General features: G+C 41.5%; 1 protein-coding gene across 4 annotated transcripts in view; it reads left to right on the top strand.

The window, feature by feature from the left end:
- LOC112226860 (5'-AMP-activated protein kinase subunit gamma-1) overlaps nt 1–27,904 on the top strand; it is a 53,440-nt gene that overhangs the window by 6,086 nt on the left and 19,450 nt on the right. For 2 of the 4 annotated variants that reach the window (XR_002949790.2, XM_024391483.2), the window contains exons 2-3: nt 9,015–9,086; nt 11,810–12,089. Coding sequence is in view for 3 of the 4 variants with exons in the window: in XM_024391483.2 (XP_024247251.1) it covers nt 9,015–9,086; nt 11,810–12,089 (352 nt within the window). In the remaining variant the exon portion in view is untranslated. Of the gene's footprint in view, nt 1–9,014; nt 9,087–9,380; nt 9,465–11,809; nt 12,090–21,387; nt 21,608–27,904 lie in introns of those variants that run through there. The other 2 variants (XM_042307940.1, XM_024391484.2) reach the window with 2 other exon arrangements.

The following is a 27,904-nucleotide window of genomic DNA, read 5'->3' as shown; positions in this document are numbered from 1 at the left end:
CCATTTCCCAAATCATTAATAAAAATTGAGAACAACACAGGAGCTAAAATGGAACCATGGGGCACACCTCTATTAATCTCAAGAAAGCTAGACTTGTAATTGTTAGTATATACACATTGTGTTCTGTCTAAATCAATTTACTTCCCCTTCACTGAGACCAATGTTGCTGAGTCTAGCTAGCAACAATTCATGGCCAACTGAATCAAATGCCTTAAATCCACAAACATAGGATCACAATTAAGGTGCTGGCAGGCTAGCATCATATGGGTTGTCTTTGGGTGCGTTCGTGAATTCAGAGAGTTGTCAGATTGTAAATTCTTAAATTCAGAGCGGTGGGTTCTCGGAGTGTTCAGAGTGCACACTAGAAGCTCTGTCAGAGGAGTAGGGTTGATACAAGCGTTCTGACTTCACAATGGCAGTCAAGGACTAAAGCTAACTGGCTAAAGTTGGTGAGCTTGCTAACTACTTCCAGACAAATGAGAGAACACCTCACTCTGACCATTTTACTCACCCTAGCAGAGGTGGTTAGGCTGTTTACGTGTTATCTAGAGTGTTGGTGACTTTAACTGTGCTGTTGGTAACAATGAATTTACGAATGAGAGTACTCTGAAATCTGAGTAGAAAGCCAGAGTGAATTTAGGAACGCACCCTTTGATTCCTCAGAGACAAAATTTATTACTTCAATAGCTGACCATGATGATACATTGATGAACTATACTGAACAAAAATATAAACGCAACATGTAAAGTGTTGGTCCCATGTATCATGAGCTAAAATAAAAGATCCTGGAAATGTTCCATATGCACAAAAAGCTTATATCTCTGAATTTATTTGCACAAATTTGTTTACATCACTTTCACATTTCTCCTTTGCCAATATAATCCATCCACCTGGCAGGTGTGGCATATCAAGAAGCTGGTTAAACAGCATGATCATTACACAGGTGCACCTTGTGCTGGGGTCAATAAAAACCCACTCTAAAATGTGCAGTTGGCATGCTGACTGCAGGAATGTCCACCAGAATTGTCGCCAGAGAATTTTATGCTCATTTCTCTACCATAAACCGCCTCCAATGCCATTTTAGAGAATTTGTCAGTGCATCCAACTGGCCTCACAACCTTAAATAACGTGTAACCATGCCAGCCCAGGAACTCCATATCAGGCTTCTTCACCTGCGGGATCGTCTGAGACCAGCCACCCGGACAGCTGATGAAACTGTGGGTTTGCACAACTTAAGAATGTCCGCACAAACTGTCAGAAACAGTTTCAGGGAAGCTCATCTGCGTGCTTGTTGTCCTCAGCAAGGTCTTTACCTGACTGCAGTTCGGCATCGTAACTGACTTCAGTGGCAGATGGCACACAGCATGTATGGCGTTGTGTGGTTGAGCGATTTGCTGATGTAAACATTGTGAACAGAGTGCCCCATGTTGGCGGTGGGTTTATGGTATGGGCAGGCATTAGCTACGGACAGTGAACACAATTCCATTTTATCGATGGCAATTTGAATGCACAGAGTTAATGTTTGAATACTGAGACCGATTGTCGTGCCATTCATCCGCCGCATCACCTCATGTTTCAGCTGTTGCAGTGACCATATTACTGCCACACCGGCGGTCACGAGTCATGAAGGCAGTCAAATTCCACATGACATTTATTCACTGTAATTAGGATTCTCCAAGCTCTGATGCTGCTGCTGGACATGAGTATCCTACCAAACTTGCTAACTGCCTGGTATTCAGCACTCTATTGCCCCTCTAATCACTCTGACATCAATGCAAATGTATGCACAGTGGCTAGGAAAAACTCCCTAGAAAGGCCTGAACCTTGGAAGAAACCTAGAGAGGAACCAAGCTCTGAGGGGTGGCCAGTCCTCTTCTGGCTGTGCCAGGTGGAGATAACTGAACATCTTGGCCATGTTCTAACATTCATAGATGACCAGCAGGGTCAGATAATAATAATCAGTGGCAACAGGTCAGCACCTCCGGAGTAAATGTTAGTTGGTTTGTCATACCCAATCATTCAAAGTTAGAGACAGCAGGTGCGGTACAGAGAGAGTCCAAAATAGCATGTCCGGGACAAGGTAGAAGTGAACAGGTCAGGGTTCCATAGCCGCAGGCAGAACAGTTGAAACTGTAGCAGCAACATGACCAGGTGGACTGGGGTCAGCAAGGAGTCATCAGGCCAGGTAGTCCTGAGGCATGGTCCTAGGGCTCAGGGCCTCTGAGAGAAGAGCAAAGTAAAGAAAAATTAAGAATTAGAGAGAGCATACTTAAATTCACGCAGGACACCGGATAAGACCGGAGAAATACTCCAGATATAACAGACTGATCCTAGCCCCCCGACATAAACTATTGCAGCATAAATACTGGAGGCTGAGACAGGAGGGGTCGGGAGACACTGTGGCCCAGTCCGACGATACCCTCGGACAGGGCCAAACAGACAGGATATAACCCCACTCACTTTGCCAAAGCACAGCCTCCACACCACTAGAGGGATATCTTCAACCACCAACTTACCATCCTGAGACAAGGCCGAGTATAGCCCACAATCTCCCCCACGGCACGAACCCGAGGGGGGCGCCAACCCGGACAGTGACTCAACCCACTCAAGTGACGCACCCCTCCTAGGGATGGCACGGAAGAGCACCAGTAAGCCAGTGACTCCGCCCCCGTAATAGGGTTAGAGGCAGAGAATCCGAGTGGAGAGAGGAGAACCTGCCAGGCAGAGACGGCAAGGGTGGTTCGTCGCTCCAGTGCCTTTCTGTTCAGCTTCATACCCCTGGGCCAGACTACACTCAATCATAGGACCTACTGAAGAGATGAGTCTTCAATAGACTTAAAGGTCGAGACCGAGTCTCCGTCTCTCACATGGATAGGCAGACCATTCCATAAAAATGGAGCTCTATAGGAGAAAGCCCTGCCTCCAGCTGTTTGCCTAGAAATTCTAGGGACAATAAGGAGGCCTGCATCTTGTGACCGTAGCACACGTGTAGGTATGTACGGAAGGCGCAAAACGGAAAGATGGGTAGGAGCAAGCCCATGTAATGCTTTGTAGGTTAGCAGTAAAACCTTTAAATCAGCCCTAGCTTTTACATGAAGCCAGTGTAGAGAGGCTACCACTGGAGTAATATGATACATTTTTGGGGGTTCTAGTCAAGATTCTAGCAGCCGTGTTTAGCACTAACTGAAGTTTATTTAGTGCATTATCCGGGTAGCCAGAAAGTTGAGCATTGCAGTAGTCTAATCTAGAAGTGACAAAACCATGGATACATTTTTCTGCATAATTTTTGGACAGAAAGTTTATGATTTTTGCAATGTTACGAAGATGGAAAAAAGCTGTCCTTGAAATATTATTGATATGTTTGTCAAAAGAGAGATCAGGGTCCAGAGTAACGAGGTCCTTCACAGTTTTATTTGAGATGACTGTACAACCATCAAGATTAATTGGCAGATCCAACAGAAGATCTCTTTGTTTCTTGGGACCTAGAACTAGCGTCTCTGTTTTGTCCGAGTTTAAAAGTAAAACATTTGCCGCCATCCACTTCCTTATGTCTGAAACACAGGCTTCCAGGGAGAGCAATTTTGGGGCTTCACCATGTTTCATCTAAATGTACAGCTGTGTATCGTCCGCATAGCAGTGAAAGTTAACATTTATGTTTCCGAATGACATCACCATGAGGTAAAATATATTGTGACAACAATAGTGGTCCTAAAATGGAACCTTGAGGAACACCGAAATTATATTTATAACAGGAATATAGCCTACCTGGCTGGCAAGAAAATTAACCACGGGAAAAGCGTCCTCCATTCGCTATTTAAGTGCAGAGTTGACATGTATTGTTGGATGCATGATGGTCCATTCTAAATCCAAACAAATTTCACACATACACAAAATAATATATGTAAAGATTAAATCAAGAATAGTCATTTGGGTGACTATTAGCCTATCACTTGGGAATGATATATTATCACTTGTGAATGATGCCCAGCTTAAGAAACAATGCATTTTTTTTGCCACTTTTTAGAATCCTAGTCATTAACCTCATGTAGCCGAGCCCATAGGCCTATATGTTTTGATAAGGTTTGTATCACAACTAAACTGGCCAAATAAAATGAAGCTCAAGTCACCATGAAAATGCACCTTTATAATAAAAGCATTACATGCATAATTGCATTTGCGGTCACTTTTGATAATGGTGTTTTCCGCTAATGGAACATTCAAGCTTATAGCCTACTACCATGTGCACATTGCTGAGCTTATAATGTGAAGAAATAGCCTGATAATGTATCAACATTTTAAACTAAATGCTCTAATCTGTTGCATCAGCATTTTTTGATGCTAGCGGTTATATTAATTTGGGATCTATCGCATCCCACAACTGTCCCAGACTGTTTGGAATATTTATTTCTCGCACACAACAGAATAATAGATTGACATAGGCCAGTGCTTTTGCTGTTGGTTAGTCCTACTCATCTTGTTGGCTGACGAAAAGTGAATGTGGACAGTTCTTCCAATATCTTCAATATGCACCTCGGATAAGGACGTGCACAGTAGCGTCCCGGATGTGTCTGTCTTCACTAGAAGCCTGTGAGAATGACCTGATCACCGTTGTTCCCACAAAAGGCATGGATTTCTTTTAGGGTGCAATACAGCCACACGAAGGGGATGCAGTCGGGAAATTCTAGGCATTATCAAGTGCTTGTGAAATTGTGAACGAGTAACTGATGTAGTGTGTACAGCCTGCGCAAAAAAAACTAAGCAGAACTCATGACTTTTCAAGCAACTTTTTTCAAATCATTATTAGAGTTGCATGATGAAGCCTTACAATGAATAAACATCTAAACATATAGCCCAACGTTACAGTAATAACTCAAAATGAAGCATAGAAGAATGAATAACTATTTCTTTGTTAACCACTCAACACAGAATAGCCGCATGTGCGCACTCCCTCATTGTTTGGGTAAAATATATTTTCAATTTTATTCAGCTTTGTTCAATTGTATTCTTCATACTATAAAATAATGCCACAGAATTCTAAGAAAATCTTGTTGGCTAAATTAACTAGTGTAGCCCACAGTCAATTGGCATAGCCAGATCAGGACCTAACATAAGGACAACTCACAGTATGCTATTCTGTTCATCTGACATGGACTACATTTTCTTCATATTATTCTTTTTTTAGCCCTGTCTAAAATAAATAATGGATTTATTGTGAAGTGTAGGCTATATTACATGGATTAATTAGACTTTTTAAAATGTAGATGTTCCAAAGGTCTGCATCGGTGGGCTAGCCAGGTGATAAATGTGTTTATGTTAATTAACGGTCAATGAGACGACCGTGAGATGACAGTTATTTGCTTGACAATCACTGGCTGATGAAATTTCATGACCAGCACAGCCCTATCCACACCCCTACATGTTTTAAATGTATCTGTGACCAACAGATGCACATCTGTATTCCCAGTCATGTGAAATCCATAGATTAGGACTTAATGATTTTTTTAAAAATTGACTGATTTCCTTATGAACTGTAACTCAGTAAAATCTTTGAAATTGTTGCATGCTGCAATTACAGTGCATTCGGAAAGTATTCAGACCCCTTGACTTTTTCCACATTTTGTTACGTTACAGCCTTCTCCTAAAATGGATTACCTACATTTTTTTCCATCAATCTAAACACAATACCCCATAATAACCCCAGAAGCGAAAACAGGGTTTTAGACATTTTTGCAAATCTATATAAAAAAACAAAAAACAGATATCTTATTTACATAAGTAATCAGACCCTTTGCAATGAGACCCAAAATTGAGCTCAGGTGTATCCTGTTGCCATTGATCATCCTTGAAGCCCACCTGTGGTAAATTCAAATGATTGGACATGATTTGGAAAGGCACACACCTGTCTATATAAGGTCCCACTGTTGACAGTGCATGTCAGAGCAAAAACCAAGCCATGAGGTTGAATTGTCTGTAGAGCTCCGAGACAGGATTGCGAGGCACAGACTTTGGAAATCTGGGGAAGGGTATCCAAACATTTCTGCAGCATTGAAGGTCCCCAAGAACACAGTGGCCTCCATCGTTCTTAAATTGAAGAAGTTTAGAACCACCAAGACTCTTTGTAGAGCTGGCCGCCTGTCCAAACTGTGTAATCGGGGCAGAAGGGCCTTGGTCAAGGAGGTGACCAAGAACCCGATGGTCACTCTGACAGAGCTCCAGAGTTCCTCTGTGGAGATGGGAGAACCTTCCACAAGGACAGCCATCACTGCAGCACTCCATCAATCAGACCTTTATGGTAGAATGGCCAGATGGAAAAGGCACATGACAGCCCGCTTGGAGTTTGCCAAAAGGCACCTAAAGATTCTCAGACCATGAGAAACAAGATTCTCTGGTCTGATGACACCAAGATTGAACTTGTTGGTCTAAATGCCAAGCATCACGCCCGGAGGAAAACATGGCACTGTCCCTATGGTGAAGCATGGTGGTGGCAGTATCATGCTGTGGGGATATTTTTCAGTGGCATGAACTGGGAGACTATTCAGGATCGAGGGAACGATGAACAGAGCAAAAAGAGATCCTTGATGAAAACCTGCTCCAGAGCACTCAGGACCTCGGACTGGGGCGGAGGTTCACCTTTCAGCAGGACAATGACCCCAAGCACACAGCTAAGACAATGCAGGAGTGGCTTTGGGACAAGTCTCTGAATGTCCTTGAGTGGCCCAGCTAGAGCCCAATCTAATATCTATGGAGAAACCTGATAATAGCTGTGTAGCAACATGCTGGTGCATGTTGCTGCAGCTCATGTAGGTATTCTTTGGATGATATCCATCGTTGGAGCAGTCCCGTGCCTTTCCTTGCCCCTTCCAGGAGTAATGTATGGATTAAAAAATACCTATAGACATGTTTATACACATCTGCTTTTCCATGCAATTACATTGGTTTATTGCTACGAAATATTTCCTTTTCACCTTTGAAACCTGATGATTGGCATGCACAACTTGGATGCTCTACACTGATATACAATTATCACAATCTCCCTACCATCATATCTAAGCCAATAAGACACCATCACAACTTGATTGGAGCTACACAACACATTCCCTGCCTCACGTCATGAGCTGCCAGTCCATGATCCCGGGCCAGATTAATCGAATCCGCTCTCTGCTTGCTTAAATTGTGTGCCATGCTATGCAGTCAAAAGAAAATGACATGCTTGCTAACTTGGTTAGCTATGTGATTTAAATTAGTATTGTTCAACAAGTCAACTGTTTTAGACTATTTATATTTAAACCAAGCAAGAGAAATAAACATTCAATCAGTACTGAGTGAATGAACAAAATCATTTTGGAACGAACACTTCCAGACTGTTAATCTAAATGCTCTGTCGAAGTCAATGTTTTAGGAACAGAGTTCGTAGTGTAATGGTTTAGTTTCCTTCCATGGGTCTGAAGATGGTGGGTTCGCCTACCGTAGGATACATTTTTACAATTATTACAATTATTTTGCTCCCGACACACACACTTATGTTCATTTATTAGGTGGCCTTTCGGTTCGTGGAGTGGCAGTGAGTGGTGTGAACTACTGCATGCGTTTTGCTAGAACGGAGGTGAGACCAGCTCTCAGACTCAAGGAAGAGGTCAATGCACGCCATCTCTACGGTACTGCCCAGGGACACAGTGCTTTATGGCAGAGTGGCAGATTGTGGGCCTGTCACGGAGAAATGAAAGCTGTTCCATGTGGAGCTGACAGACGACGTAACGTAAACTCGTACATCACCTTGGTCCGTACAATTGCCCTTATTTTAGCGCCCCAAAAAACGTAATACTTCCAGATCAACTGTAATGTTAATACCATTGTAAAGCACAATTTTTCCCCTTTCCAACATAATGAATAACATGACCTAAACGCTGCCTGTTTCTGCATAATTCAAGCAGGCAATGAGCCCCGTGGGTGGGGAAGCGAAACTAATGCGTGATAGTGAGAAGGAGAGATGTCCTGTGGGAAAACTGCTTTTTCCCCCACTTGATCTCTCCAACTTATCACCTTATCGCCTCTAAAATGTAAATAAAACACTAAGAGTTTATATGTGTCATTACATACCTATTTACCTACCTACATACCTATTTCATTACATACCTATACCTATTTGAAGGTTTGTGTCGAATTTGAATCAGATTTTTAGGGCGGTGCTAAAGTGATCTTAGAAGTAAACAGCGGCTTTGAGAATGATGATCGCATGCAATGATGACGAAAAAAATGACTAGGTATCCCCCCTTACCGAGTCACTGTCCATTTCTTGAATAGAAACCTAGTTCACCCCCCCGATTTTGACATCAACACAGTCGCTACAGTCCCATTCGTTTTCTTTGTAGCCTCGTTTGAATGTTGCGGTTGCGCACATTTGTACGGAATGGGGTGAGTTTACATTATGCTAATTCATTTGCACCCAGTAGACATAGTACTTCGCACACTATCAATACTTAAAATGTACTGTAGCTACTGTAATAGGTCAAAGCTGTGTGCTGGAAAATACATTAGCATTGTGATGCTAATGTCAGTTTCTTTTCTTTGTTAAACTTTTCTTTCTTAAAACAGTTTTTTGTTATTGTTTTTAAAACAAAACAGTATGAGGAAACCCAATCCTTGCTATGAGGAAGTATATAGGTTAAATATATTTCCTGGTTATGTCATGCCCCAGTAGTGGTTTAACATGTTTCTCCTCTTTTAGAGGTTAACATGTCTTGGAGGAAGCACATTTTAAAGTGTTAAAGATTGAACCTAAAACTGTAAATTACAGTAAATGGGCCAATCAATCACTGTCTGGGCGTATCAAAGATAGTCAAAATTGGCTAAAATGTTGACTACACTTAACGTATTGATGATGGTGTTGAGAAAGAAATGCTGCATGTCATAACATGCCAGTTTGTTATTCTGAGGCATGTCCTGAATGTTAAGTGATCAGCCTTTAGTATTATCTCATTGACAGTTTGACACAAGCCTTCCCTGTCTGTCTGCAGGACCTTAGGGCTTTTACCTCCCCCATACTGGATGCAGAGTCTGGTGGCTCGGAAAAGGATGGCTCTCCTAAGGTAAATTGTCTTCTCTTCATACTCGTGTTTACACACAATGAAATTACTCTTGACTAACAGCGTTGTGATTCTCACCTTTTACCTTTCATTTTTATAGTTTTAAGTTATCTGAGCATCGTGTTTTTGACACAGGCAGTGAGACAGTCAGACAATCATTGTTCCCGGAGCCCTCTGCTGTAATGAAAAGGGCTGAGGGGAGGGAGTGTCGTGGTACTGTTAAAGAAGTGGGTGGATGTCTGACAATCACCTGTGAAAATAGATCTCACATGACAGTGGGTTTGTAGATGTCATGGTAGAGGTCCCTCTGGACATATGAAGGTTGTTCTGCAGAAGCTCAGGGTTATACTGAAAGATCAAACCAAACCGGATGAATGCAAGGTAATCATCAAATTAATTTGGATCAAATCTCATTTTATTCATCACATGCTTCGTAAACAGGTTTAGACTAACCGTGAAATGCTTACTTACAGACCCTTCCCAACAATGCAGAGAGGATGAAAATAGAGAAATTTTAAAAAGTAAATGACACGTAATAATAAATACACAATGAGTAACGATAACTTGCTTATATACACGGGGTACCAGTAGTAAGTCAATTTGCAGGGGTACGAGGTAATTGGGGTAGATACAGTGCATTCGCAAAGTTTTCAGACCCCTTTACCACATTTTGTTACGTTACAGCCTTATTCTAAAATTGATTAAATTAACGTTTTTCCTCGTCTTTCTATACACAATACCCTATAATGACAAAGCGAAAACAGGTTTTTAGATATTTTAGCAAATGTATTAAAATAAAATAAAAACTGGTACCTTATTTACATAAGGACTCAGACCATTTGCTACCTGACTCGAAATTGACCTCAGGTGGATCCTGTTTCCATTGATCATCCTTGAGATGTTTCTACACCTTGATTGGAGTCCACCTGAGGTAAATTCAATTGATTGGACATGATTTGGAAAGGCACACACCTGTCTATATAAGGTCCCACAGTTGACAGTGCATGTCAGATCAAAAACCAAGCTATTAGGTCGACGGAATTGTCCGTAGAGCTCCGAGACAGGATTGTGTCGGCATTGATCTGGGGAATGGTAACACAAACTTTCTGCAGCATTGAAGATCCCCAAAAACACAGTGGCCTCCATCATTCTTAAATGGAAGAAGTTTGGAACCACCAACAGCTCTTCCAAGAGCTGGCTAGATTAAACCAAGATTTAAATCTTTGGCCTGAATGCCAAGGCTCGCATCTGGAGGAAACCTGACACCATCCCTAAACCATCCCTGGGAATATTTTTCATTGGCAGGGACAGGGAGAATAGTGAGGATCGAGGGAAAGATGAACAGAGCAAAGTACAGAGAAATCCTGGATGAAAACCTGCTCCAGAGCGCTCAGGACCTCAGAAGAAGACTCGAGGCTCTAATCTCTGCCAAAGGTGCTTCAAGAAAGTGCTGAGTAAAGGGTCTGAATACTTATGTAAATGAGATATTTCTGTTTATTTTTAATACATTTACAAACATTTCTAAACTGTTTTTGCATTGTCATTATGGGGTATTATATGGGTTGATGAGGGGGAAAAACCTATTTAATCCATTTTAGAATAAGGCTGTAACAAAATGTGGAAAAGGTCAAGGGGTCTGAATAATCTCTGAATGCACTGTATGTGCATATAAATGAATAGGCAACAGGATATGTAATGAACAGTAGCAGCAGCGTATGTGATGACTAAAATAAAAGTTTGTGCAAAAAAGGTCAATGCAGATAGTCAGGGTAGCTATTTGGTTAACGATTGAACTATAAGCTGTTCAGGGTCCTTTTGGTTCCAGACTTGGTTCATCGGCACCACCTGCCGTGCGGTAGAAGAGAGAACAGTCTATGACGGGGTGTTTGACTTATTTAAAATAGTAGAAAGTATGTATCAGAGCTGTTAGACAACTTCTTGGTTGTGCGAGCTCTGGCTAGATTTGTCTCCTTTGGTTATGAGTTTGGCAGTGATTTGGTTTTACCTCGTCCTTTTTCTATCATGTTTTTTTTCTACCAACTCCTTAGACTGTGGGTGGGGAAGTGCAAGGAGGCAGTCTCCAGACATGGTCGGATCAAATACAGGAAATTGATCCCTGCAAAGCAAGCTTCCTCTTTCCTCTCTGTCTTTACATTGTCTGAGTCAGTCTTTTTGTCCTTTCACTTCCCAACAACCTCAGTCTTTTCTCCGAATTCTTAGGATTTGATTGTTCTCATTTTTTCCCTATTGTCCAGAGTATACTGTATGAAGTGAATGAACCACCTGTCTTTCCTCGTGTTTTGAATGAGCTGATAGATCTGCTGATAACTCTCCAAGGTGACTCGCTTGCCTAAACACGTTCTTTCGCAAGAAGTCGCTGCTAAATGAATAAAGGGGAAACACTAATGTGATAGCTCTGACTACATATGGTTTCATATCTCTCACAAAGAGAAGTGGCTTCACCCAAGCCCTGAACATCTCGCCTACAGATGCTGATATCCAGCCTTAGAAATTCCACTCAGGCTCTAATGCAAAAGACATCCAACAGAGACATTTTGTGCTGATGATGGACGTTGTGGTTTCTTTGATGACTGTAGTCCAGAAAGCCTCTGTCATAGTATTTCCAGGTGTTGGCTGTATAGTGACACTTTGTACACAAATAAACTAGGTATTTGCATGAGTGTATGTAAATTAAATTCCCTCACATCTCCTTTCTTCTATCTCAGGGAGAGGTCTGCTTTCACTCTGCCAGCCTAACTAAAGGACTCTTTGTGAGGGGTTGTGCTGCTGGTGTCAGCCAACCATCTAGTCCCATGTTTGCCCCTGCCCACTCCCAGTCTCAGACCAGTCCGGGCTCTTCTAGAACCATCTTCCCCTACCCCTCCACCCACCAGGACCGCTCACCACCCAAGTCGCCCTGCCGCCTCAACTTCAGCGGTATCTTCCGCTCTTCATCCAACTCATCGTCCAACTCTAGCATCAAGCTCTTCTCTAGGACCAGGAAAGGTAATACAAATAAATATATTTCAAAGAGCCGACTGTGGTTTCCAGTAGTTACATGCTGAAAAACCTCAAGACAGGAAGTTATCAGCATTATTTTGATCTTAGAATTGGATTCTGACAGAATGATCTATTGCTGAATATTGTGCAGATGCGCTGTTGTAATAATATAGAATAAATAGAATGGCAAACACCGGTAGCTATTCAAAATAAAATTGTCACAACACTAAAACCCTATACAGTGAAAAGCAATAGTGCTAAAATTCCCTGCAAGAGCTGTAGGGGGCAGCAGTCCCCTCCTTGAAAGCAAACAATGCAAACATCATCTCATTGCCTTGTCCTGAGAGTATTCTGGGTCTTTTAGCTTAGAGAGGGCCATACCATATTATTAGAGGACTAGACAGATGGGCTTCCTTCCTCGTTTAGACTCGTATCATCAGTGTCACTGTCAACTTCTTCTTGGGGTAAAAATATAGAAAGTGACAAACAAATAGGACTTGATTTCTGGCTTTCATGGATGGACTCTAAAGCAAGCATGTCAGATTGAGTTAATGTATTGTGCTGCTGGCCTCTGGGATTCATTGAACTAGAGTCCAAAAGCACATTTTTTCTAGCTGATGTTAACAGAATTTTCATAAGGACAAAATTATATTGTTATAATTACAAAATTACATGCAGTCAAGAACACAAAACAATGGTAGTAATTTTGTAAGGGCTATTTTACCAAGAAGGAGAGTGGACTCCAGAGTGAAAGAAAAGCAGCCAGCAAGTGCTCAGCATATGTGGGAATTCCTGGTTGAGAGAATGCCACGAGTGTGCAAAGCTGTCATCAAGGCAAAGGGTGGCTAATTGAACAATCTCAAATAAAATATATTTTCATTGGTTTAACACTTTTTTTGGTTACTTCATGATTCCATATGTGTTATTTCATAGTTTTGATGTCTTCAACTATTATGCTACAATGTAGAAAATAGTAAAAAAGTATTTGAATGACAAGGTGTGTCCAAACCTTTGACCGGTAGTGTATTAGGCTTGCCATAACAAAGGGGTTGAATGCTTATTGACTCAAGATATTTCAGCTTTTCATTTTTACACATTTCTAAAAACATAATTCCACCTCGACATTGAGTTATTGTGTGTAAGCCAGTGACACAAAATCTCAATATAACACATTTCAAATTCAGGGTGTAACACAAAATGTGGAACAATTCAAGGGGGGGTGAATACTTTCTGAAGGCACTGTATGTGAAAACAATGCATTTCTACTTCATGTAGAAAAAAAATCTAAAGTTCAAAGTTATTCCTGCTGAAATCATCAAAAGCTGAAACATTTTAAAAACATGCATTTCAAATACTGACATTTCTGGTGACATGGGTAGCAAGAAAATGCCCTCTGTCTAGAAATGTATTGCAGGTTTTGAAAATCAGTTTCTTATTTTTAATCCTACCCTGTGATGTCACCGATAAGCATTTTATTTCTTTAACCACAGATAATAGAAATGCGCCATTTCCACATATGAATACACTTGTATGATGCTGGAGATCATGTATTCCCAATCTGGGGTACGAGTACCCTTGCAGAGAATGCCTGACAGCGCAATGCTATCGGGGGTACACCAAATACATCCACAAAAAAATACAAAATAAATTATATAAAAAAATAAATCAAACGATACGTTTATATTTTCCAACGGGACTATGCATTTAAGTTTTTTTTTTTTCCCCTCGCCCGAGTAGCCTCATTTCACTGCCAAAAATTAAATCAAACCATCTAGTGTTCAGCGAAATAACAACACAATGTCAAATATAGGTAGAGCGAGAATAAAGACTACTTTCGAGTAGTAAAACATGTATAAAAGTAACAGATACCATTAATAAGAAGCAGCTAGAAGCATCTTATATTGTGAGCTACCGATACTATTGGAGAGGACTTAATTCTTCCTGCTGCTGCAGATATGGCTGGGACAAGAGGCCAAAAATCTATACAGACAATGCCTTCATCAAACACTGTTTCACGACGCATCAGTGACATGATAGGAGATGTTTTGAAACAATTACTGCTTCGCATATAAGCCAGTGAATTATATGCGTTACAGCTGGATGAGACAGATGTTGCGGGCCTGGCATGGCTCCTGGTATATGTTACGTTTATGGGGGGTCAATTAAAGAAGACATCTTCTGGAAACCAGGACAACATAAAATAATATTTTTAAAGTACTGGACAGCTTTGTGACATCAAATGGAGTTTGGTGGTCAAGATGTGTTGGTATCTGTACTGATGGCGCAAAAGCTATGACAAGGATACATAGTGGAGTGGTAATTCGTGTGCAAGCAGTTGCTCCCGACGCCACTTGGGTACACTGCAGCATCCACCGAGAGCCTCTTGCTGCCAAGAGAATGCCTGAGAGCTGAAAATACATTTTGGACACTACAGTGTAAGTGCTTAACTTTGTTAAAGCAAGGCCCCTGAACTCTTGTGTATTTTCTGCATTATGCAATGATATAGCAGCGACCATGTAATGCTTTTAAAACATACAGAAATGCGCTGGTTATCAAGGGGCAAAATATTGACACGTTTTTTTAAAAATTGAGAGACAAGCTTAAAGTTCTCTACTGACCCTAATTTTCACTTGCATGGTGACGAGCTTCTCACTCGACTGGCCTTTCTGGGTGATGTTTTTTTTTCGCCCGAATGATCTGAATCTAGGATTACAGGGACTCTCCGCAACTATATTCAATGTGCGGGACAAAATTGAGGCTGTGTCATGAACACGAGGGGAGCTGGTTTCAAGCGCAGGGCGCAGCAGGTGTTTATTGCAAAGGACCACAGGAGGAGGCAGGTAGCTGGGTCCAGGGGCAGGCAGAAGGTCATACACAGAGTGTCCAAAAGGGAAACAGTACAGTCAGGGAAAAGGCTAGTAACGTAGTTCAGGCAATAGGTAGATAGGCTAAAGTACAGTCCGGGAATAGGCAAAGGGCATCGTTAGTGAGGCAGGCACAAACTATCATTCACGGGAAAAACAGAGCTCCGAAAGACGTGTCACAATACCTCACAGTGATGGGGTGCAAAGAACTGAACTAAATAGTGTGTGATAATGACACATAGGTGTGTGAACAGGTGATTGGGAACTGGAGAGTGAGCTGCGTTCAGGGGATCTAGGTGTTTGAGAGTTTGAGCTGGAAAGAGGGCTGGAAGGTGAGCTGCGTTCAGGGGATCTACGTGTTTGAGGGTGTGAGTTGGAAGTAGACGTTACACTATGATTAAGAAGTTGGAGCTCTTTTTTGTCTGCATTAACAAGGACAACACACAGGTCTTTCAATCATTGTATGATTTTTTTGTATGAAAATTAACTCAAGCTATGGACAATGTCAAATGTGATATAGCGAAGCACCTGAGTGAGTTGGGTGCACAATTACGCAGTTACTTTCCCGAAACGTATGACACAAACAACTGGATTCTTTATCCCTTTCATGCCCTGCCTCCAGTCCACTTATCGATATCTGAATAAGAGAGCCTCATCGAAATTGCAACAAGCGGTTCTGTGAAAATGTTATTTAATCAGAAGCCACTGACAGATTTTTGGATTGGGCTGCGCTCAGAGTATCCTGCCTTGGCAAATTGCGCTGTTAAGACACTGATGCCCTTTGCAACCACATACCTATGTGAGAGTGGATTCTCAGCCCTCACTAGCATGAAATCTAAGTACAGTCACAGACTGTGTGTGGAAAATGATTTAAGACTGAGACTCTCCAATACAACCCAACATTGCAGGGTTATGTGCATCCTTTCAAGCACACCCTTCTCATTAACCTGTGGTGAGTTATTCAAAATTTTTGATGAACAAATAACATTTTATACGTAAGATTGTTAAATAAAGATTACAATTATTGATCGTTATTATTTGTGCCCTGGTCCTATAAGAGCTCTTCGTGACAACTCACACTCATTCGTATGTTTAATAAATGTATCATATAGTATGTGTGTGTGTGTGTGGCAGGCTTACGATGATGGCAAAAAACATTTGAGAGTGCGCTGACCCTGGTGCTAGAGGGGGCACGCAGCTGGAGGTTGAATGTTTGAAGAGGTACGGGACTATAAAAGTTTTGGGAACCAATGCTGTAGATAATGAATATGAGGTTGAAAAGTGGCGGAATTGCCCTTTTAAGCTCTTCATTGACAGTACTGGTATAGTTGATAGTCTAATGCAAACTAGTCTGTTGTGCATAGAAATGCTTTGGTTAAAAGGTGAGCCATTTTCCCTGGCTGGGATTCACCCATTCTTCCCAGCTCCTATCGAATTGTATTTGTCACATGCGCCGAATACACTAATAAATGAAAGTAAACAATTAAATTAAAAGTAAAACAATAAAATAACAATACCGAGGCTATATACAGGGGGTACCGGTACCGAGTCAATGTGCAGGGGTACAGGTTAGTCAAGGTAATTTGTACATGTAGGTAGAGGTGAAGTGACTATGCAAAAAAGCCTCAAGTGGCTTGTTTGGCAGTTTTATAGTGTAATGCTTAATCTGGGGCCTTAGCTTGGGGAAAGCTCTGTTTCTTCTTGAAGATTGATATGGGTCATCAACCACACTGAAACTCATATTCTGACTGTAGACACAACGCTTCAAGGTTCATGGCAACCAGTGGCCACCAGGGTGTGCTATATCCCCTCTTCTTTCCTTGCTCTGTTCCATCCTTCACATTATGAGAAGTTGTTTGGAGCTGGAACCATGAATTTGGATGTCAAGATTGGATTTTTGGTTTTATGCTATAATATAATAAGCTATTTGTCGTTCAAGATCATTTAAAAATGATTTATGTTGTCATTGAATCAGGTTGATGCCTGTCTGTTCCAATGCCATCCTTGCTGCATTTGTCTCCTGCAAATATAATCATAATGTCCCTCAGTTTTATAGCTTTTTTACATGTGTTGTTTCCCATAGTCTGGACATTGTCACTCCCTCCCCATGGCAGACAACTGTAGCTCTTTCATGCCCTTATCTGGAAATGCCCAAACAGACTTGTATCAAGCTCCTCAGGCAGGCAGGCAGTCTGCATCTTTCTTTCCCAAGTTCTGTCACTATCTCCCCTTCCCCTGTGTACTGTATAATATGGTCAGTAAATTAAGGAAGTGGGTTGTTTTTATAAATTGCCCACCAATTCACTGAGACCCATGACAATATTGTATAAAATGAAAAAAGAGACTACATTGAAAGTGAAGAGAAGTCTAGAGAAAGAAGAAGAAATGCTCATGAAGTATTTTTCTCCATAATTTATGCAAGCCAAGCGTAAAAACAATGGAGTTGTCATAGGTAACACCCTGACTGCATCTCCTCATTCATGCTCTGCTGAGCTGTTCATTGACTTGTTTGGGCTGATCAGTTGCATAACCATTTTGAATGGATCTGGGGTCGTGGAGAAGGCAGTCAATAGTGTCATAACTAACTGGGTCATCGCAGGGCGTCGTGGGGGGGTGTTAGTGTATTGAGTGGAACCCATGTGATCAGATAAATCTACAGCTGCCAGCCCAGGGAGAGACCATGGGGCCTCCCTTTAGTCAGCTGAGGATGGTTGAGGGGATTTGTGACTGGGCTCAGCACTCTTTTAAGGTCAGTCTTAATGAGAGCTAGAGTACTGGGACAGTGATCTGACCTAGCTGTCTCTCTGTTAGGCAGGTGACGTGGTCTGGGGAGTTGACAGATCTTACACAACCTCCATGACAGGTAGGGCTGTGACGGTCATGGAATTTGAGGTTACGGCAGGGTTTCCCAAACTCGGTCCCCAGAACCCCAAGGGGGACACTTTTTTTAGTTTTTTTGCCCTAGCACTACACAGCTGATTTAAAATAATCAACTAATCATCAAGATTTGATCATTTGAATCAGATGTGTAGTGTTCGGGGGAAAAACTAAACGTGCACCCCTTGGGGTCTCGAGGCCCGAGTTTGGGAAACTCTGGGATACAGTAATTGGCCAGGCCAATCTACACGGTCACCGACATAACCGTTGGGGGGAGGATTGGAGCGTATCAGATTCAAAAGAAACACGTGGCTTTTCTCTGCAACTTCACTATTACCATTACACTTCATTATTATCAGTAGCAATTCATTATTATTCAAGTTATTACCTTTAAATATTTTTAGTCTAGTATATTAATTAAGAAATGTCAGATTGGTGAGGCATTCCGGAAAAAATACATATTCCGATTTTGACGCACTGAACTATTCATGCCAAGTCCGATGCGCTTTTACCTCCAATTTACAGAACAAAAACAAAATAGCCTATTTATCAGCGTTGATTAGTCTATAAATTATAAAGATTCCGTAACTAATTATACCATGCCAGGTTGAACCGGATTTTTTATTTATTTAACCCCTCCATCTTCTTTGCTACATATACACTACCGTACAAAAGTTTGGGGTTACTTAGACATTTCCTTGTTTTTGAAATAAACTTTTTTTTGTGTCTATTTTAATATAACATCAAATTGATCAAATCAAAGTTTATTTGTCACGTGCCCCCGAATACAACAGGTGTAGACCTTACAGTGAAATGCTTACTTACAGGCTCTAACCAATAGTGCAGAAAGGTATTAGGTGAACAATAATAAGTAAAGAAATAAAACAACAGTAAATATCACAGTGAAAAACAGTAGCAAGGCTATAAAAGTAGCGAGGCTATAAAAGTAGCAAGGCTACATACAGACACCGGTTAGTCGGGCTGATTGAGGTAGTATGTACATGAATGTATAGTTAAAGTGACTATGCATATATGATAAACAGAGAGTAGCAGCAGCGTAAAAGAGGGGTTGGGGGTGGAACACAATGCAAATAGTCCGGGTAGCCATTTGATTACCTGTTCAGGAGTCTTATGCTTGGGGTTAAAATACAGTGTAGACATTTTTAATGTTGTAAATGACTATTGTAGTTGGAAATTGCTGATTTAAATTGCTGATTTTTTTTCCTATGGAATATCTACATAGGCGTATAGAGGCCCATTATCAGCTAATCCAAGTTTATCATTTCAAAAGACTAATTGGTCATTAGAAAAGCATTTTGCAATTATGTTAGCACAGCTGAAAACTGTTGTCCTGATTTAAAGAAGCAATAAACTGTCCTTCTTTAGACTTGATTATCTGGAGCATCAGCATTTGTGGGTTTGATTAGAGGCTCAAAATGTCCAGAAACAAAGAACTTTCTTCTGAAACTCGTCAATCTATTCTTGTTCTGAGAAATGAAGGCTATTCCATGCGAGAAATTGCCAAGAAACTGAAGATCTCATACAACGCTGTGTACTACTCCCTTCACAGAACAGCGCAAGCGGTCTCTAACCTGAATAGATGAGTGGGAGGCCCGGTGCACAACTGAGCAACAGGACAAGTACATTAGTGTCTAGTTTGAGAAACAGGCACCTCACCAGTCCTCAACTAGCAGCCTCAACTGGCAGAACACCAGTCTCAACGTCAGTGAAGAGGCGACTCCAGGATGCTGGCCTTCTAGGCAGAGTTCCTCTGTCCAGTGTCTGTGTTCTTTTGCCCATCTTAATCTTTTCTTTTTATTGGCCTGTCTGAGATATGGTTTTTGCTTTACAACTCTGCCTAGAAAGCCAGCATCCCGGAGTCGCCTCTTCACTGTAGATGTTGAGACTGGTGTTTTGCGGGTACTATTTGAGGAAGCTGCCAGTTGAGAACTTGTGAGGCGTCTGTTGTAGAATGTTATATAATAATTTAAAGTGTTGAATCAAGTGTAGTTTTTTGTACCAGTTCATAAACCATGTGCCATGGAATTGGTACATCGAAAATCTCTTCCCATTTATTTTGCAACCTTTATGGCACAGCTGTCAACATTTTTGTCCTCAAATTAAACTGGTACATTTATCTATTTATGCCAGGTTGAATAGGATTGGCACATTGTCCATTTGACACAACATTAACGCATTTTAGAGCCAGAACAACCTTGCCGATTGCTGTTGAATAATTAATGAAGTCAGACACATCCAGCCTGTTTTATAAGAAGACCAATTTCTTTATTTACTGGCAAGCAATGAAAACGTACATTGTATAAATGAAAGTCCACACATCAAAGATGTTTTACTGAATAGCAATAGCCTATAGGCTAGCAATTCTACACCCCCACATATCTAGCGGATTAGCTGCTCAACATCAAATGACAGTTGGAAAGAGGAAGCGATGTAGACAGACTTAAGTTAGCAAAACAATTGCTTATAATCATTAGTAAACACACGCGCTATTAGGTAAAGTTTGTATATATATAGGACTATTTAAATGTATTTGACGGTTATATTATTTTCATGGCGGTTCCACAGTTATTCAATTACCGTTACTGCCCTGACAATCTTTCAAGTCTTTCTCTTTCTCTGTCTTTCACTATAAGTAGATGGGGATTTGAATTCTTATGTCACATTACTGTCTTTAGTTGGATTGAGATATAGTGTGAGTGTGTATATGAAGACAGAGTCAGACCGATGTGGGTATGGTGATTTGAATGTGTTGGGGAGCGAGAAGCAGATGCTTAGCCAATCACTTTGTGTGGCCCTCCCGGGCAGGCCTCCTTTTACAGTCTGCTGACACGCATGCTATATTAAAGAGACACCACCCAGAGCTGCACCTGACAATTTACAGCAACCAACGCCACTACTAGGGCTCTGCAGAGCGAGAGGGAGAGCAAAATAGAGCAGGGAGAGCGAGAGGAGGAGCAGAGTGAAATTCAGCAGAGAGATAGGAGACCAGAGAGATTTTGATTGAGCTGAAGGGGAGGCAGAGATATTCTGCCTGTGTGCACTGTGCTACGCTGTGCATCATCACTTCGGAGTGTTGGACTTCGTCTCACAGAGAACATGTGGAATTTCCAGCTTTCTTTCCCTTCGTGTTCTCTAGCAAATGTGTGAGCTGCCACAGACATCAATTCCCTGAGAGGGGAGCCTGCTTCACCTGCAGCCTCTGCTGGGCTCTGTGGACTCAGACATTTTCTGGACATTTTCAGTTTAATTCTGGCACAGATCTTGTCATCTTTGACACAGATCTTTAACTTTATTGTATTTACAAACAGGCATCAGGCGGAGTAGCCGGAGTAGCTCTCTCGTCACTCTTCTGGGGAGTGGTGGTGCCCAATAGTTGTGACCGGTCCCTATCCTGGATTTTTATTTTTTATTTTTTTATTTTACCTTTATTTAACCAGGCAAGTCAGTTAAGAACAAATTCTTATTTTCAATGACGGCCTAGGAACAGTGGGTTAACTGCCTGTTCAGGGGCAGAACGACAGATTTGTACCTTGTCAGCTTGGGGATTTGAACTTGCAACCTTCCGGTTACTAGTCCAACGCTTTAACCACTAGGCTACCCTGCCGCCCTGGATGGTCATGGTCCATATTGGGTGCTGAACCCATCACTTGAACCCACTTGTGTCCATGAAGAGGTTTGGCAGCCTGAGGAGGAGTAAGAAGCGGAAGGAGCAGGACCTGCTAGCGGAAGGAAGACACCAGTCAGAGCCACCATGTCTGCCTGGTAATGTCTTATGCTGTTCACATGATCACACCACTTAAATTGTCTATAAAAGTGTCTAACTGCGTAGTGTACACTGAGTGTACAAAACATTAGGAACACCTTCCTAGTATTGAGTTGCACCCCCTATTCCCCTCAGAACAGCTTCAATTCATTGAAGCATGGACTCTACAAGGGGTTGAAAGCGTTCCACAGGGATGCTGGCCCATGTTGTCTCCAATGCTTCCCACAGTTGTGTCACATTGGCTGGATGTCCTTCGGGTGGTGGACCATTCTTGATACACACAGGAAGCTGCTGAGCGTGAAAAACCCAGCAGCGATTGCAGTTCTTGACCCACTCAAACCGGTGCGCCTGGCACCTACTGCCATACCCCATTCAAAGGTACTTAAATCTTTTGTCTTGTCCATTCACCGTCTGAATGGCACGCATACACAATCCATATCTCGATCCATGTCTCTTTAACATGTCTCCTCCCCTTCATCTACACTGATTGAAGTGCATTTAACAGGTGACATCCAGATGGGATCATGGCTTTCACCTGGATTCACCTGGTCAGTCTATGTCATGGAAAAAGCAGGTGCTCTTATGTTTTGTGCACCCCGTGTATGACGGGCCACAAGACTGAAGACAGTATATGTTGAATATATTATCCTTCCCTCAAGGTCTCTTTAGATTCCATGGATCAACAATCGCACTCAGAATAAATGTTTCTTATAGGAGCAGTCAAATGGACCCTCTATTAATACAGTAGTAGTAGTACAGTATAAACGGCATATACATTTTGTAACAAGTACAGTAAGGTAGACATCACCTGGACCCCCTGCTGATCCAGACGGTAAAAACAGAGCATCCATTTTGTAATTGGCACTGCAGCTACATATAGGGGCTGCTGACAGCTCGAAGGTCTTTATGGCCGGTGTCCCTCGGAAACATTTGTGATTTTTTTTACGTTGTACAGTGAGGATATGAGACGGTAAACTAACATGTTTGCATGTTAATTACATTCAATCTAACTCATCGTGATTTAAGAGTAGTCTCGTGCTACATGAAATGGTAATTGATAGTCCTGCTGCTTGAGCTGGGTGATAATACGACGCTGTTATTTCTGACCCACATCTGTTAGTCTCTATGTAATCATCGCTGCTCTGTTTTGGAACGTTACACTTTATGAAAATGACAGTGTCTCTCCTCCAGGAGTGTCAGGGACAGGGTCATCACACTGGATGCATGGGGTTTTATGAATGTTGCCTTTGGAACATCTCACTCGATGCTTGGGCATGTCAAGTTTGACATGTCAACAATAGAAGAGTTGTCTACACAACAGCACATACAGTATGGGACCAGGCTTGAAGACTTGTCTACACTACAGCATGTACAGTATGGGACCAGGCTAGAAGAGTTGTCTGCACTACAGCACGTACAGTATGGGACCAGGGTAGAAGAGTTGTCTGCACTACAGCACGTACAGTATGGGACCAGGGTTGAAGAGTTGTCTGCACTACAGCACGTACAGTATGGGACCAGGGTTGAAGACTTGTCTGCACTACAGCACGTACAGTATGGGACCAGGCTACATTTTGGTGCTGTGTTTATTATACATGGAGAGCACAATGTGATGAGACTACAGCCATAAGTAATATATCAGTAGCACTTTACTAAAAGCCAACAGGTGTAATGCATTTTGATGTGGTTTAAATGCAAGATTTCATCAGCATGTATGACCCCATTTATAACATTATTATAGTTGAATAATGATCCTGACAGCACCTTTTGACAGCAACTATCTCGTATAGTTACTAAGCTCGTTTTAAACAATTTACACACATAGATGTGAGGTCTGATGTAAGGTTTGAGCTCACATGTCATGTAGTGTAAGGGAAAGGGAGAATATTAAGGATTTACAAAAAGTACTGCCCACACACACTCGCGCCCACACACACTCGCACACACACAATCAGACACACACACACAAACAAACACACACACACACGTATTACACAAGGGTGATCAGGGATGGTTGTTGCTGTGTCTCCATAAGGAGTTTGTGTGAGTCCCACAAACCCCTTACATACAGTGCCTTCGGAATGTATTCAGACCCCTTGACATTTTCCACATTTTGTTACGTTACAGCCTTATACAGCCATGTGTAACTCTGTGTTGTTGTATGTGTCGAACTGCTTTGCTTTATCTTGGCCAGGTCGCAGTTGCAAATGAGAACTTGTTCTCAACTAGCCTACCTGGTTAAATAAAGGTGAAATAAATATCTGGAGGAAGCTTGGCACCATCCCTACTTATATAAATGTTGTATTTCAGTTTTAGTTTTATTTGCTAACATTTCTAAAACCTGTTTTTGCTTTGTCATTATGGGATATTGTGTGTAGATTGATGAGGGACAAAAAAACATTTAATCAATTTTAGAATAAGGCTGTAATGTAACAAAATGTGGAAAAAGTCCAGGGGTCTTTTATACTTTCCGAATGCACTGTACATCAGACAGCCAGCCTCATAACCCAACATGGCTGACAGCCCAGTCACCCCTTTCAAACTCCTAAGGGAAATCTGCCACTCACCACTGCAGATCAGAAACACTGATTGATTAATGTTGAGGCCAAGCAGTATTGTGACACCTGCCTTCCTCCTCAGACTTAATGGAAAGAACATTGGCCAATATGATGCCGTCACGGTCTTAGTTCACCATACACAAAGCTTTTCAGTGTTTTCAAAATGTAGTGTGACACAATCTGACATGCTGATTTAGATGTCGATTGTTGGGTGTTTCAGTTAACCAACTGAGGGGCCAGTCTGCAAAATCCAATGGGCCAGTGCTGGTTCATGGACTAGACGCAGGGGTGGGCAACTCCAGTCCTCGAGGGCCTGATTGGTGTCACACTTTTCCTTCATCCCTAGTAAACACAGCTGATTAATCAAATGCCATTCTAAACTGAAGATCATGATTAGGTGATTGGAGTCAGGTGTGTTAGCTGGGGCTGGGGCAAAACTGTGATACCAATCAGGCCCTGGAGGACTGGTGTTGCCCACCCCTGGAGAGGTTAAGAAACACTGGTATAGATGACCTCAGTACCCCATGTGGTGTATTCCCCCTCCCTCCCTGTGTGTTTGGTGAGGAGGGCCTCCCTCCCTGCTGTCCCCCTGTGTTATCTTCTCCTGCGGAATGTGCCACAACAGCGTAGCTAAAATAAGACACCAAAACGACTGAAGAGAGGGCTGGTATTAGCCAGCTAAATGTCAGGAGATAGTGGAGATGTGTTTTTGTGTGACACGATGAATGCCTGTGCAGATTTATCCTCTTCAATGAAGTTGAGCTTTCATTAGATGGTATATTGGTTTACTTTTGAATGTAACTTCCATTTAGCATTCAGTCCCTTTTATTTGAACGCAGTAGAAGCAGAAGTCAGTGTGTGCGCTGTGTGGTTTACTAGGGGGTTCTATACACAGCCATAAAATTAGAATTATATAACAAGTACTCAAAAGAGAAGGTAGTGAATTAGTTTGTATGCCGCCAATCCAAAACCATGCATGGCTTAAAATGACTAGTATAAATCGTAAAATATGTCAGTTTCACTTAAGGTCGAGAGGTTTGACAACTATACCGCATAAAATTCAAGATAGTTGGGAACGTTTTTGTTGTCCCAATACCGTGATATCGGGATTATGAACTGATGTACAAAACAACATTTGATGCATCAATCCATTATTTTCAATATAAATTATGATATTTTCGCTACAAAAAGACTGCTCAATATATTGGGCATTGAACAGTCAGTCCTGTGCAGACACTGCCACGAGGAAACAGGATCCAATAGTTAATCTCTTTTCGTCTTTGGAGTCAGGTCCAGAAGGGGTTTTAAGTCATGTCTGTGTTCAGATGGACCTACAACAGTACTATAAGGAGATCTGAAAAACCATGATCAATCAATGGGAAATATGATTATACTCTTATTAAGTCAAGTATTAATTTTTAGGGTAATCTCTGTAGAAATGGTACGAGTAGAGCGGTTCAAGACCCTCGTAAGACAGTAAAATATAAGGATGTATTGTAAAATGGTAATATACTGGGAAAAAATTTGTTAGTCTGTGGATATCTGTGGGGGGAATTAAGATTAGAGGGATTGGTTGACTTGACAACGTACTTGGAGTCCAGTAAAAATAGGAGGCTGTATGTACACTGAACAAAAATATTAACGCAACATGTAAAGTGTTGGTCACATGTTTCATGAGCTGAAATAAAAGATCCCAGAAATTGTCCATATGCACAAAAAGCTTATTTCTCTCAAATGTTGTGCACAAATTTGTTTACATCCCTGTTAGTGAGCATTTCTCCTTTGCCAAGATAATCCTTCCACTGGCCAGGTGTGGCATATCAAGAAGCTGATTAAACAGCATGATCATTACACAGGTTCACCTTGTGCTGGGGACAATAAAAGGCAACTCTAAAATGTACAGTTTTGTCACACAACACAATCCCAAAGATGTCTCAAGTTTTGAGGGAGCGTGCAATTGGCATGCTGACTGCAGGAATGTCCACCAGAGTTGTTGCCAGATAATTTAATGTTAATTTCTCTACCATAAGCTGCCTTCAATGTCATTTTTTGAGAGAATTTGGCAGTGGGATTATGGTATGTGCATAATCTACAGACAGCGAACACAATTGCATTTTATCGATGGCAATATTGTGAAGAGATCCTGAGGTCCATTGTAAGTGTCACGTTGTACAATGATTGGAGACAGGCGCAGGAATACGAAAGGTTTTATTTATTTCACTACCCAAAATGCCATATGTCATGAACATGAATGGGACAAACCCCACAACAAACACGTGTGTGTGTGTGTGTGTGTGTGTATATATATATATATATATAACACAGGACTGTGACCCAAACAAAGGGTGAGGTGTAAAACTCTAATAAATACACAGGACGAGACCCGTAATAACACACAAGCCGATACAACAGAGCACAGGTACTCACAAGACCAACGGACATGGAACAATAATCAACAAGGACAATGGGGAACAGAGGGCACGTACATACACGTACTAATCAGGGGGAATGGGAACCAGGTGTGTGTAATCAGACAAGACAGTCCGGGGTTGGTGGTAATGATCCAGTTCAGTGACATCTAGAAAGATGGTGACATAGACCTCCGGAGCTGGTGAACGGAATGAACAGCAGTACCGGGGGAATTTGTGACTGAGGCCCATTTTTTTAAATTTTTACAATTTAAATTTAAGGTATCTGTGACCAACAGATGCATATCTGTATTCCCAGTCATGTGAAATCCATAGATTCATTTTTCAATTGACTGATTTCCTCATATGAACTGTAACTCAGTAAAATCTTTGAATATAACTTTTGTGTGTGTGTGTGTGTGTGTGTGTGTGTGTGTGTGTGTGTATGTATGTATATATATATATACACACACACACACACACATACATACAGTTGAAGTCAGAAGTTTACATACACTTAGGTTGGAGTCATTAAAACTCGTTTTTCAACCACAAATTTCTTGTTACCAAACTATAGTGTTGGCAAGTCGGTTAGGACATCTACTTTGTGCATGACACAAGTAATTTTTCCAACAATTGTTTACAGACAGATTATTTCACTTATAATTCACTGTATCACAATTCCAGTGGGTCAGAAGTTTACATACACTAAGTTGACTGCCTTTACACAGCTTGGAAAATTCCAGAAAATTATGTCATGGCTTTGGAAGCTTCTGATAGGCTAATTGACATCATTTGAGTCCATTGGAGTTGTTCCTATGGATGTATTTCAAGGCCAACCTTCCAACTCAGTGCCTCTTTGCTTGACATCATGGGAAAATCAAAAGAAATCGGCCAAGACCTCAGGAAAAAAATGGTAGGCCTCCACAAGTCTGGTTCATCCTTGGGAGAAATGTTCAAACGCCTGAAGGTACCATGTTCATCTGTACAAACAATAGTACACAGGTATAAACACCATGGGACCACACAGCCGTCATACCGCTCAGGAAGGAGATGCATTCTGTCTCCTAGAGATGAATGTACTTTGGTGCGAAAAGTGCAAATCAAAATCAGTTAACAACAGCAAAGAACCTTGTGAAGATGCTGGAGGAAACGGGTACGAATGTATCTATATCAACAGTAAAACAAGTCCTATATCGACATAACCTGAATGGCCGCTCAGCAAGGAAGAAGTGTCTGCTCCAAAACCACCATAAAAAGGCCAGACTACGGTTTGCAATTGCACATGGAGACAAAGATCGTACTTTTTGGAGAAAGGTCCTCTGGTCTG

This window comes from Oncorhynchus tshawytscha, linkage group LG28, assembly GCF_018296145.1.
Source record: "Oncorhynchus tshawytscha isolate Ot180627B linkage group LG28, Otsh_v2.0, whole genome shotgun sequence".
Taxonomy (NCBI): domain Eukaryota; kingdom Metazoa; phylum Chordata; class Actinopteri; order Salmoniformes; family Salmonidae; genus Oncorhynchus; species Oncorhynchus tshawytscha.
This window is presented reverse-complemented; position numbering and strand designations above follow the sequence as displayed.